This window comes from Lepidochelys olivacea (genome assembly GCF_965140295.1).
Source record: "Lepidochelys olivacea isolate rLepOli2 genome assembly, chromosome: 2".
NCBI lineage: Eukaryota > Metazoa > Chordata > Testudines > Cheloniidae > Lepidochelys > Lepidochelys olivacea.
This window is the reverse complement of record NC_140412.1, coordinates 162,560,554-162,574,855: the sequence shown is the minus strand read 5'-3', so window position 1 is coordinate 162,574,855 and position 14,302 is coordinate 162,560,554. Positions and strand designations below refer to the sequence as shown.

General features: G+C 42.0%; 1 protein-coding gene across 5 annotated transcripts in view; it reads right to left on the bottom strand.

Annotated features, from left to right (window-relative positions):
• Positions 1-14,302, bottom strand: part of GALNT1 (polypeptide N-acetylgalactosaminyltransferase 1) — a 200,778-nt gene that overhangs the window by 113,134 nt on the left and 73,342 nt on the right. For all 5 annotated transcript variants that reach the window (XM_084618227.1, XM_084618223.1, XM_084618226.1 and 2 more), the window contains 2 exons: positions 12,522-12,751; positions 4,017-4,191 (listed from right to left, as the gene is read on the bottom strand). In XM_084618227.1, coding sequence (XP_084474353.1) covers positions 4,017-4,191; positions 12,522-12,660 — 314 coding nt within the window. In that variant the 5' untranslated portion in view covers positions 12,661-12,751. The remainder of the gene's footprint in view (positions 1-4,016; positions 4,192-12,521; positions 12,752-14,302) is intronic.

Genomic DNA, 14,302 nt, shown 5'->3' with positions numbered 1-14,302 from the left:
GACAAGCTTCCAGGTGGATTTTGTGGCTGAAGCAGAAGTCCCAGAGACGGAATGCCTCCTGACAGAGGGCCAATGAGCACGCTCCTCCTTGCCTGTTGATGTAGAACATTGAGGCTGTGTTGTCCGTCAGGACTCATAACAACTTGCCAGAAAGGTGAGGCAGGAAGATTCCACACCCCATCCAGAATGCTCGGAACTCGGACGTTTATGTGCAACTGCGCCTCCTCCAGGAAACACATCCCCGGAGTCTGGAGGACACCAAGATGCGCAGCTGAGGTCCGAGGCACCCAACATCAACTCGGTGGAGTGAGGAGAGTTGTTGAACAGAACCCCCTCCAGGACTGTCCTGCAATCGGTCCACCATTGCAACAAGGTAATTATCGCCTGGGGAATGGTAACTATCTTTTCCACGAAGTGTTGGGACTGGGAATAGACCGTTCCCAGCCATTGTTGCAGGGGCTGCATCTGGAGCCTGGCATGGTGGACCACATAAGCGCACACGGCCTTGTGGCCCAACAGGTGCAGACAGACCCTGGCTGTCTTCAGAGGGAATGCGGAGACTTCCGCGATGAGATTTATCAACGTGTTTGACCTCTCCACTGGCAGGAGCACTCTGGCGCAGGTCAAGTCGAGGACTGTTCCGATGAGCTCTATCCTCTGCACTGGCATGAATGTTGACTTTGTGTCATTTACCAGTAGGCCCAGAGAGCAGCACATGGCTTGAAGTACCATGATATCCCTTTGACTTGAAACCAGGAGCTACCCATGACGAACTAGTTGTCAAGGTATGGGTAGATCTGGATACTCTGGTGCCTGGTAAGCTGCTACCACCGACATGCACTTGGTAAACACCCTTGGTGCTGTCACCAGGCCGAATGGGAGGACCGCAAACTGGCAGTGGTGGAGCTCCACCGTAAACTGGAGGAAGTGTCTGCGTCCTTGAAAGATCGCTATGTGGAAGTATGTGTCCTTCAAGTCCAGGGCAGCATACCAGACTCCCAGATCCAGGGAAGGGATAATGGAAGCCATAGAACCCATGTGGAACTTTAGCTTCTTTAGGTACTTGTTGAGGTCTCCCAGGTCCAAGATGGGCCGTAGACCACCCTGGGCCTTTGGGATTAAAAAGTACCAGGAATAGAACCCCTTGTTCTTGTACTCGAGAAGAACTTCTTCCACCACTCCCAGCTGTAGCAACCCCTTTACCTCCTGCACTAGGAGACTCTTGTGAGAGGGGTCCCTGAAGAGGGACAGGGAAGGCAGGTGGGAAGGGGGGGAGGGGTGGAAAGGAACGGGAAGGTATAACCCTGCTCCACTGTGCTGAGGACGCAGCGGTCCAGAGTTATAGCGGTCCAGGCAGGGAGGAAAAGGGCTCTTCCAATTCCTCTGCCTGAAGCCCCAGGTTAGAAGCAACCCTCTTCAAAAGTTCATGGTGCGCTTTGGCCTCATCTTGAGGAATCGGGTTCGGGGGCCCCACGATAGCCTTGTCTGGCGACGACAAGGACAATGCCAGTGTCGTGGGAGCCTCCACATCCATGGGTAGGGTCCAGCATCTTGCTCCCCTGGGTCCTCCTGGACCTTTGGGCTCTTACCCCCCCCCCCCCCGGAGCATCGAGCATCGGAGGGGAATGGGATATCAAGGCTGCTGGCCTCTCTGAGACTCCAGACACCGATCGGGCAGCCTAGGAAGCTTGGGAGAACCCATCAAGGGTGTCATGGGACAGATTTCAGTGCTGATAATGTAGTCGGCACCACCAGTACCGGGGCTTGTCCCCAGCTGGAGAAACCAGCGGAGTGGTCAGTACCAGATGACCAGGATCGGGCTGAGCGGTCGCTCCTGTCCAACTGGTGCCGGTCGCTGCATCCCAAAGCCAACCTGCTCGAGCGAGACTGTCTTGGTCGTGCTCTCTGGGACCAACAGTGTTCAGCGGACCTGCGTTGGATACCGAGCTATCCATACCTCTTGCTACTTAACCGGTCCCAGGATGTCCAACGGGACCGGAAGCTACTACGGGCCGGCTGCCGGGAGGATCGTCCTGAGTAGGGCGACCTCTCCTTGAAGACAGTGATGATGGCCTGGCAATTGGCGGTCTCTGGCATCAGATCGGTCCCAGGGCCTTGGAGACGATCGGGGCCAGTCCCAGAGTTCTTGCCAGGTGGCACATGCCTCAAAAGGTCTGTGCCAATCTACCGGCAAGGTACAACTTGAATCCCTTGATCGGTGTCCCCAGTGTGGGGACCGAAGAGGGCTCTGCTGAGCCTGCCTCTTCAGTCCTGAAGCAGGATAGCTTTGGGTGGGCAAACACTGATGGGACGTCCCTCTCCATGGGGAACGGTACCGCTGAGGCGGGGATACACAGATAGGTCCCAACTTGGGTTTTCCCCGAGACCGGGGTATTGCAGGAGCCAGTGTGGGCAGCACTGGGAGCATCAGGATTTTTTAAGCCACTTGAAGAGCTTCAGGCGTCGACAGCACCTGAAGCTGGCTACGGCGTGCACCGTTATCTGGGGTTGCAGGTGAAGCATGGGATGGGCTGCACCACTTGATTTGAGCTGGGGCCCAACTTCCCGAAGGGGGTGTTGAGCTGCCTGGCACAGGTCACGGCTCGCCTCCAGCCCTCTCTTTTCCCTTATGGGAGGGAGGAAGATCTTCCCCTTACAGTCTTTTTCAGCTTCTCTCAAGGCGTGGATGGCCCTGGCAGAGCACTGCGCACGGAGGTGACTGTGCTCAGTGCAGAGTCAGACCACTGCTCCGGTGCCGGAGTGAATACTGACTCCACTTTCAGAGGGATACTGCGCTCCTCCTTCGTTCTAGGTTTGAAGGACTTGCAGATATGGCACTTATGTGCCCTTTGCCTAAGCACCTTAGGCAGCTGGTATGAGGATCACTGATTGGCATAGGCGGTTTGCAGCGATCGCAGGGCGTAAAGCCGGGGGACCAGGGCATGCCTCGTCCCCCGGCTGAGTCCCATTCATGACTAATGAAAGTTGAGAACTACTACTAAGGGTAACTAAGAAACTACTAACTATACACAACTATATTACAGGTTTTCAAAGTTTACAAGAACAGAAAATGAAACTGGTAGCCGAAGCAGCAGATGTTCCAGCACCATCACTGGTGGCAAGAACGAACTGAGGGTGGGGGGAGCTGGCCTTATACCATGTGGGCGCCACTCAAGGGGGCTCCAGAGCCGGACCCCTATGGACACTGCTGAGGGAAAAACTTCCAGAACCAGCGCATATGGCGAGCACACACACCTAATATGGAATGGACATGAGCAAGCACTCTAAGTACTAGTTGATCCTATCTTCTCTCACACTTAGTTTTTATAGATACTTTTGAAGAAAATAAGCTTTCTTGCTTTTTTAAGTCCCAATCAGTTTCTCAACTTTGAATGAACTGGCCATTGAACAGAACTAGCTGAATAAACTGAAAAGAAGAAAACATTCTCTTTGCACCTGCAAAAGGAAGAGGATCTGGCTACCAAAAGCTTGTTTTGCACTTCAAATGCTGATCCTAGGTGTTTAGCTAATGATTTTCATCAGTTTAGGGGCTTCACTTTCTTTAAAACTTTGATGCACTGCTTAATTATTTTAATAGATTCTAGTAAGTTTAGATTTAAATGATAAGGCAAGCAGTTATATTTTAAATTTAATTTTATATAGGTTTATTTTAAAGAGTAAAAATGTGTTTAAATAAAAATCAGATTTTTAGTAAATTTTTATCCACCTTACATTACCCCCAAAAAGACCAATTTCTTTTCTTGAAAAAGCCTAATAATCGTAACTAACTTCATGGTTACAATAGTAGTAAATGGAATTTGTTGGCTTTGCTTTTAAGTTGAATTTTACAAATGAACCCCCCCAAAACCCAGCAATTCTAACAATCTCTTGTGTCTTACAGCCTTTATTATCTTCGCTGATTACCAATATATAAAAGAACAATGGTTACTATGGAGAATTTCTCATGTGTGTTCATTTAAGTAAAGCATGCTTTCAATAGAATAGAAGGTACTTACCCTTCTAACCTGACATCAGGTAATGATCTGTTGAGTGCAATCATTTCACTTGCCATTAAATTAAACTGATTTATTTTAAACATCTCTTTCATTTTTTCTTGATCCTCTTTAGGAATAACAACAGGTTTCCCCATTTCTCCAGGACCTTCGTGTGGCTTCTGTACAGGTTCTGGAACTAACAAAAAAGAACAAATTACCACTTCTTGTTTATGTTTTACAAAAGCATATCTAATTTGTTTAATGATGCAGTGTTCCATATGAAGCAAGAGCCAAAGTCAGGTGATTTAAAATTTGACATTTTTAAATACTGGAAAAATATAAACTTCTGAGTATTAATATATTTAACAAGAGCAGTTACATCTCATTCTCAGCAGCCAAAAGCACCCATCCTTTTGTCATCACATTTTGTATTGTACAAACTTACTGCATCACAAATTTAACTCAGTTATGGAATAAATCTCTACAGATTTCACAGACTTTCCGAAGGGGGGGGGGGGGAGATCAGCGGGGGTTTTATTTCACATCTAGTAACATCCACTTCCATAGAGATTATTAGGTTAGCAAAGAAATTTATTTTTATATAAAAAACTTTTATTTATTTAAGTGAAGACAAATCCATTTGGACTCAAATTCTGATGTGTAATATACTTTACAATTTGGCATTCTGATAAAAAATGCAATTTGAATTCATTCTTCAGAACAATCCTCTCTCAATTTTGGGAGAATTTAATTCCACCAGAATTAATCTATTACAAAATGGAAACAATGTGTTAGCTCTAGCCAATCTGTATCAACAAACAAATTTAATATTACTCCTAAGCGAGGCATAGTATTTCTGATACCAACTGTTTGCCAAGTAAAAGACAAAACCAGAAACAGAACATTATTTCATTTTGATGCTTCTGAGAAAGCATTACAAATAACTGATACTAAAAAACAAAACCAACCTATCAAAGTGGCCAGTGTTTCTTTATAAATACTCATTTGGTGATATTTTTCAAAATTCAAATTTTTTAAAAATTACACAAATAATGAAATTTCCAGACACTTGTTTTTAACTTGACCATTGGCATATATATTGGTCTATGAATCATCTAGCTATTCAATTATCAGATTAATTTTAATAGAAAATACTATAAATGAACAAAATAATTCAATGTACTCTAACAGAGTATTAACTAATTCCAGTAAGATCAAGGCACCACTCCTTTTTCTCTTCCTACTTCCCAAATATGAAATTATGAAATGTTCCTTAATTTTTGGCTAAGAGAGAATACTATAATCTTACATGAGACCAAAGAGGGGAAAAAATAGCTTGTCAAGAGCAAAAACAAAATGCATCCTGTACTCACTGAAAAACTTAGAACTCAAATTATATGAATGTATAAAGAGAAACAAATGAGATATCTTGCACCTATTTCACCGAGTTTTCCCAAGTGACAGCAGGGGTGAAAACTATTAGCAACACCTAAATTCAGTTTGCTAGCATTTCCATTATAAAAGATTTTCAGAGTTTCTTCCTAGAAGCTCAAACATTTCCACTGTTTGCAACAGGCCTTTGAAATTCGGTAGGGTGAATACTCTGTGACCAAAGGAATACCTTTTCTTTGTCACATGAAATTGGTTCAAGTTTAGCTGAGATATACTGTTAAAAATTGCCAGTTGGCTAATGTCCCTGGTTCAATGGAATTGACATGTTCCTGCAGAACACTGTGATTCCACCACATCACCATTTTTCAACAGAGAACTGTTCCACTGGAAGATTTTCAATAAGCTCTAATTATAATCAGTCTAATTCTGTTATGTATCACACGACCACTTGCCTCATTCAGTGAACAGTATGGACAGTTCAACCCAAATTCTCCAGTAACATCAATAGGAGCAGCAGTAAAGCAAAGAGAAAGCCTCCTCCCACTGCAGAGATGAAGGTTTAATACATGTTCCCCTCTCCTCCCAAAAAAGTTTCACTGCCAATCAGGGAACAGAACGTTTCAAGGAATTTCAAATGTAATTTGTCCTCTGCACATTTTTTTTTTTAAATAGGCACAGTAATTAAACTTAAAAGAAATTAGTCACATTAAAAGCTCCAAACACAGATTCTGGCCTTAAAATCAGAAGAGCCTCAACACTATTTATTTTATCTTCACTACACACTTATGAGGTAAAATATCATCGCTATTTTACAACTGAAAATTAAGGCATAGAGATTAAGACCGAAGTGGTCAAAGTATCTACAGTAAAATCTGCGTTATCCGGCACTTAACCAACCAGAAAGCTCTATAAACTCGCATTTTGGGGGGGGGGCACAGGAGAGGAGGATTGTGGGGTGAGGGCTCTGGGAGGGAGTTTGAGTGCGGGACAGGACTCAGGGCAGGGGGTTAGGGCATGGGAAGTGTTTTGGGGTGCCAGATCCACATGGTGCTCACTTCAGGCGGCTCCCTGCAAGCGATGACATGTCCCTGCTGATCCTAGGTGGAGGTGTGGCCAGGACGTTCTGCACACTGCCTCTGCCCACAGGCACTGCCCCCGCAGCTCCCATTGGCTGCAATAAGTCAACGGTCCTAGGCGGAGGAACAGCCACAGTGGGCTTACGCTGGCTCTGTAGCTCCCATTGGCCAGGGACCGCAGCCATGGGAGCTACGGGCGCAGCGCCTGCAGGCGGATACAACATGCAGAGCCACCTGACTGCATCTCAGCCTAGGAGCAGCAGGGACATGTCGCCTCTTGCAGGAAGCCACCCGAGGAGAGCACCACCAGGATCTGCCACCTCGAATCCCCTCCCATACCCCAACCCTGCGCTCCTTCCCTCCCTCTTAGTTAACCGGAATTTTTAACTTACTGACAGCCTCCATTCCCTCAACATGCTGGATACCAAAGTTTTTACTGTACTAATTTCGAATGCCCCACTTGAGATGCTTAGGACCTGATTTTTCCAAGTACTTCCAGTTTATACATTCTAAGCACAGCTGCCATTGACTTCAATTGTGGTTGTGACTGCTCAGCACTTCTGTATATCAAATCCTATATGTCTCAAATTGGGCACCCAAAAATGAGCCACATAGTTAGTGGCCACTTCCTAAAAATTTGGTTTAAGGAACCTGTCGAGTTGCACATTGGTAGTTTACAGAAACCCAGTTCTCTGGGGCAGCATTCAACTGCTTAAACCATGAGATCAACCCTTCTCTTCCAAGTTCTGTAACAAATGAGATTGGGGTCCTACAATCAGCTTCCTCCACTACACAATCCTGTTTGGGCACTGTCTATCCTATGCACTGAATAAGGCAGAAGCCTCATGGAGAAAAAAATAAAATAGGTGATCATGTAAAGACTGCATGGTAATGCATACATTCCAGGTTGCTCATTTACAGTTGCATGGACCACCTTAATTTTGATATTTCTTAAGTCTTGGGTGCTTGACTTTGCAACCTAACTTTTAATGGAATCTTTTTCTGTGTAATTACCTAGGTTTTTAAAAAAAAGTGAAGGAAATTGAAATTCTATCACATGTAATATAACCATATTCAATCCAACCCATCCCCCCCAATACTGGTCACCTTTAGGGTTGGCAAGTTTAAATCCATAGTATAGACTTCTACCACTAAGCTTATGGAGTAGTTGACAGCAGTCACTGGAAGGGGATGAGATACTTCGCTGGTCGATTTCACAGCTACTTGCTAGACAACAGGGAAATGTGGTCACTTAATAATCCTGAATTCTATTCCAGGTTTTCAAGATGCTTTAAATCAGGCGGCCTTCTGCCCACATCTCCCCATGTCTATCCCATTCTATTCCTGCCCCATATAACCAATCCTCCTTCTCCCTCTGCTCCTGTCCCTTCCTAGCGTACTGCTTTCCCAGCTCCTCACTCCTTGCATTTAAATGCAGGCTGTTTTCTCCTTCTCCTCCTCCTCCTACTACTCCATGATGCTGGACATCAGCAGAGAAGCAGACAGCGTAAAGTCTCCCTACTCATTTCTGGTGGCTGGCACAACAGAAGCTCCAAACAGCCAGAAAAAGCAACTGTAAGAAGTCTCCTGCTCAGCTCCTGCTGCACTTAGAAGTAGTATACTAAGACATGATGGAATCTTGGTGTCCAAACCACTGTGTATGTATCAATGTCAATTTTCAAGGGCATATACTGGTAACTCTCAAATAGAGGTGGATTTTCACAGGGACCTCTATAGGCACCTCTCTGACATACACCCCGCAATATTTTCAAGTTCCTTCTCTAAAGCATGAAGGGACTAGTATGTCTCCATTAAATGAGTGTAAGACGTTTCTACCATTTACAAAAAAAATTTCCCCGAATGTCATTCTTGGTAATGGCTGAACCATTTTTTGACACATTTCAAAAATTTCAGCCTGAGTGGTTAGTCAGGGTGGATAAGAAATTTTTTTTTATTTAAATCAGATTTTTGATTTTGTTATTTAAATTACAATAACAATTTCCTTTTAAAATATAAACCTGTTAAAAATGAAATCTGAATTTAAAAACAAAATATGTTAGGTCTAAACTTACTATATCATCTTAAAACGTTTAAAGAAAAAATATGCTGAATCCATGATCCTCTATAAAAAACTGAGTTAAGACAAACATTGTTTTTTCTATATAAATAATTAGGGGGAAATCAAATTTATGAGGTTAAGCCTTATAAATATGGTACAATAGACCAGCCTAACTAATTTAGGAGGCTGTCATTTTCAAGAGACTAAGGCAAGTAAGAACTTGAGCTGCAGTTACTTTCACTTAGATGTATTTGAAAAATTTCCCGGACTGGCCTGTGATAATCAGTTTAAATTTACTGACTATGTTTAATTTCTCTGTTTAATAAATCATTTAGTTGTAAGTGTGAAACATCCTTTGATAAAGAAGTTTATGTATCTAAAGCATTCACAGCTGCTTTAATTAAAATAAATGTTATAAGCTGTTGTGTTTAATTAAATTCTAGTTACCATCCTAATGCAGCTTGACACAAATCATGACGAAAAAGTTAATTATCTAGTAAATAATCAATCCATCATTCACCTTTTTCTAAACACACTAAAAATGCACAATTCAGAAGAATCTGAAAGCTTTATAACTGCTTAAATAAAGAAATTATATATAGAGAGAGAGTAGGGCTGTCGATTAATCGCAGTTAACTCACACGATTAACTCAAAAAAATTAATTGCAATTAATCGCACTGTTAAACAGAATACCAATGGGAATAAATATTTTTGGATTTTTTCCTACATTTTCAAATATATTGATTTCAATTACAACACAGAATACAAAGTGTACAGAGCTCACTTTATATTCTTATTACAAATATTTGCACTGTAAAAATGAGAAAAGAAATAGTATTTTTCAATTCACCTCATACAATACCGTAATGCAATCGCTTTATCGTGAAAGTGCAACTTATAAATGTAGATTTTTTTGTTACATAACTGCACTCAAAAAGCAAAACAACAAAATTTTAGAGCCTACAAATCCACTCAGTCCTACTTCTTGTTCAACCAATCACTAAGACAAGCAAGTTTGTTTTCATTCACAGGAGATATTGTAAGTAAGAATTCAGCAGCATTATCACCTGAAAGTGAGAACAGGTGTTCACAAAGCACTTCCATAGCCCTCACTGCAAGGTATTTATGTGCCAAATATGCTAAACATTCATATGCCCCTTCATGCTTCTGCCACCATTCCAGAGGACATGCTTGTTAAAAAAAGAATGCGTTAATTAAATTTGTAACTGAACTCCTTGCTGGAGAATTGTATGTCTCTTGCTCTATGTTTTACCCACATTCTGCCTTGAGGGAGCCAGGGTGGCCTCCCTCTGAACCAGAGGGTAAAGAGCCACTCTCTCAGCCCGAGTAGGCGGGGCCAGGCCAAGTTTCCACCCCTCCCGGAAGGGGAGGGGTGGAACAGGAAGTACAAAAGGCAGGGCCCTTAATCTAGTCAGGGCAGAACCAGGGAGGGAGACAGACACAGACTGCTGGCTGTTCCCTGTAGACCCTGCTGCCGAACCAGGGTATGCCCTGGACCAGGGAAAACCTGACCTTGAGGAAGGACTTGGGCTACAAGGACTGCTGACCACAAAGTACCCCGAGGAACTGGAGGAGCCAGGCAGCGACCCGAGCCAGAGTGAGCATAATGCTGAAAGCGAGCTGGAGCTACCGATGGCTGAATATCCCGACAAGTTGGAGGAACCAGAGGGACCCACTCGAGAAAACAGGTAGGAAGTAGCCCAGGGGCAGAAATGGATAGTGCAGTGAGTTAGTATTTGGTCAGCATGTTGTGGACAGATCCCCGCTGACCCAGTGGCGAGACCCTCTCCTCCCACCATCAGGGCCCTGGGCTGGAACGCAGTGGAGTCGGGCGGGCCTGCGTTCCACTACCCCTGCCATCCCATCCCCCCAATAAAGAGCTCCGACTCTTGGCGATGCTCCCCTGCTCAAGGGGGGCACCAATGACTCTGGCTGGTACTCCTGTGTCATGCCAATTACGATGGCACACCTCCCTCTGCTAATTCCCCATCAACGGGGAGGTGTGACCAAGGCCTTTCGGTGAGGCAGTAGCTCCCCACAACCCTCCAGCGGCTTGGCAGACCAACTGAAACCTTGCTACACTGCCATATATTTTGTGGTATAGCAGTCTCAGATGATGACCCAGCGTGGTGTTCGTGTTAAGAACGCTTTCACTGCAGATTTGACAAAATGCAAAGAAGGTACCAGTGTGAGATTTCTAGAGATAGCTACAGCACTCGACCCAAGATTTAAGAATCTGAAGTGCCTTCCAAAATCTGAAAGGGACAGGGTGTGGAGCATGCCTTCAGAAGCCTTAAAAAAGCAACACTCTGATGTGGAAACTACAGAACCTGAACCACCGAAAAAGAAAATCAACCTTCTGCTGGTGGCATCTGATTCAGATGACAAAAGTGAACATGCATCTGTCCTCACTGCTTTGGATCATTATGAGCAAAACCACTCATTAGCATTGACACATGTCCCTTGGAATGGTGGTTGAAGCATGAAGGGACATATGAATCTTTAACACATCTGGCATGTAAATATCTTGCGACACCCATTACAACATTGCCATGTAAGCACCTGTTCTCACTTTCAGGTGACACTGTAAACAAGAAGCGGGCAGCATTATCTCCTGTAAATGTAAACAAACTTGTCTAGGTGACTGACTGAACAAGAAGTAGGACTGAGTGGACTTGTAGGCTCTGAAGTTATTTTTGAATGCAGGTTTTGTTTGTACATAATTCTACATTTGTAAGTGCAACTTTCATGATAGAGACTGTATTACAGTACTAATATGAGGTGAATTGAAAATTTTTTATAGCACAAATATTTGTAATCAAAAATATAAAGTAAGCACTGCACACTGTTCTGAGTTGTAATTGAAATCAATATTTGAAAATGCAGAAAAAAATATTTAAATGCATGGTATTTTATTGTTGTTTAACAGTGTGATTAATATTTTTAATCGCTTGACAGCCTATATCTATATTTTTATCTACAGTTATACCATCCTAGGTAGCAAACAGCTGTACCTAATCCAGAGTAGAGGCTCTATTTAGTTGTAAATCAACATGTTTTAATGGTAATATCAACCAATGAGAATGCACCCTTCTTTAGATAACAGAAAGATGGATTAAAACCAATTTAAAGAGAGGCTTTCCACCAGGTGATTTAAAATCAACCCATCCTGAAGTCAGAGTTATAATGGAAAGTGGAAGGCCATCTTAACGATGGCCATTGCCAGCTCCATCTGTATTATACAGCTTTACTTGGTTTTGTACATCTACAAAGATAAATAGTCTTACCTATATTGAACCCAGACAAGCTCCATACTTTATATTATAGTAGCAACAGTTTTATGCAGTTGAAAATATTCTTTCTAAAAGCACTGAGAGCTTCATTGGGTGGCATATGGAAACTATGCTGGGAAGCAAAAGAGAACAGGAGTAGCAGAGATTTCTTGAAGAACTTTGCTACAGAATAAAATAGTTCCTGTTTCAAAATACACACTTATTCAACAACGCAACCATGGAGGGCTTACTGTACTAATTTTAATAAATACCCTTTTGTTCCAACATTTATTTTGTAATGAGGTCACTGTCCTTCAAAATTACTATGTTAATCGGCCAAATACAGCTCTTAGTTTCACTGATGTAATGCTATTGATGTCAATGGAGTTACTGCAGATTTACATTACGGTAGGGAAGGATTTGGATTATTTTCTTAACTGTTACCTTCCTATATTATCCATGCAATTGATTTCTAAAGTCATCTTAAATGAAATCTGCCTTCAGAATGCCTCAGGTATTAGAGAGCCTACACAACCTTCATGCTGTTTTTTTGAGGGGTGGGTTGGGTGTGTTTTTTTTTTTCCCCAAGACTCTGAAAACATTTGTAATATGTACAAGATGAAGCCATACACATACTGTTGGGAATTATCAATGGGCAAGTTTTCACTGATGCTTATAAATTGTAATTTATGAACATCTACTCACCATCTCCAGCAGGTAGACCTCGCTCTTTTTTCTCATCACATTTGTTGCATTCACTGAAGTACAGCAATAGAAACATATCCAAAAGGACCCAAACCAGTGAGGTGGCAAGGACCACCTTGCAATATGCAAATTTTCTCATGGCACTTTAAGTCAAATACAAAAATAAAGAAGTATAAATAAAAATGTCAACAAGATTGCTTTAATCCAGTTTCCGAGACCATGTTCTGTATCTGAAAAGAAAACAAAGAACAGACATTACAAAAAAATCCAAAATGAGAAGTAATACCCAAAGAGCCAATTTTACTTACATTTTAGGATAACTAATTTGCATGTCAAATGTGTTATCACTCTGGTCCACATGCAAAAGTTAAGAAATGCTAGAGGCACTCTACAGGTGAAGAGAGTAGATGCAACTAAGGCAACTAAGTTTGGTGATGTGTTAACATTCATGCCTCCAAAATGCCAAGTTGTCTACTCAATGCAGAAGAGAATATGCAACTATATTCAAATTAAAAGCCACTCTTTGAATTTGGACTTAATATAATTGTTTACTCTTTGGAAATTTAGGTTAGCCAGCATAATGAAAGGTCTGATCACAACAAACAGTCTTTTCTAACCTTCCTTGTACTGAAACACACTTGGCAAGAGGGCAATTAACAGTACACAGAGAATACTAGATTAAATACTAGAATTAGCTTGGTGATAAACAAGAAAATGAAGACAACCTTTGCTCCAGTCTTTACTGGTAAAGTTTTGAAAATGCCAGTATTTATTTCTAGGACTGCTGTAGTAGAAACAGGTTTAATTAATTTGCAACGTGGTTCAGAAAAACTTTTTGTTCCACTTTGCTGTTTCTGAAACAGACACTTCAATTTTTAGGAGACAGTTTGGGCGAAATTCCTATAGCAATTTTGGATTTTATTTCCAAAGTTTAAACAGTGATTATAGCTTACTATTCTACATATAGTAACTAAACATCACATACCACACAGATGTAAAAGGCAGGATTTTCATTTTATATTTGATATTTAGAATCACAGAAATGCAGGACTGGAAGGGACCTCTAGTCCAGCCCATACTGAAGCAGGATTGCATATGCCTAGATCATCCCTGACAGATGTTTGTCTAACCTGTTCCTAAAACTCTCGAATGATGTGGATTCCACAACCTCCTTAGACAAGCTTTTCCATAGCTTACATACGCTTATAGTTGAAAAGTTCTGCCTAATAACTAACCTAAGTCTCCCTTAATTTAAATTAAACCCATTATTACTTCTCCTACTCTCAGTGGATGTGGAGAAAGATTGATCAGTGACCTCTTTATGATAACCTTTTACATATATGAGGACTTATCTCTCCCATTAGCCTTCTCTTCTCTACACTAAACATGCTGAGTTTTCAACCTTTCCTCACAGTTCATGGTTTCTAAACCCCCTTAATCCAGAGGCAATCAAGAATCTCTCCAATAATACAATAGCAAATTTCATATGTTGCCTTCAATGAAAGTTGGAAGTCTCAGCACTTTATAGAGCAAGCCTGTACACTACAATAGTCTCCATCACTCACTTAAACAAGTTTTCTCCATGATTCCACCCCCCCAAAAAAATCAGAAGTCTACATCAGCATATTACATAGTATCAACCTAGAACTGAAATAGTACAACACATTTGATATACTGCATTCAATTATTAATATTCTTTTTAAAAATATCAAATTGATTTAGACTTAGCTGTTTGTTTTGTAATAGGATGCTGCAATTCAAAAATGTGTTCCAACTCTGAC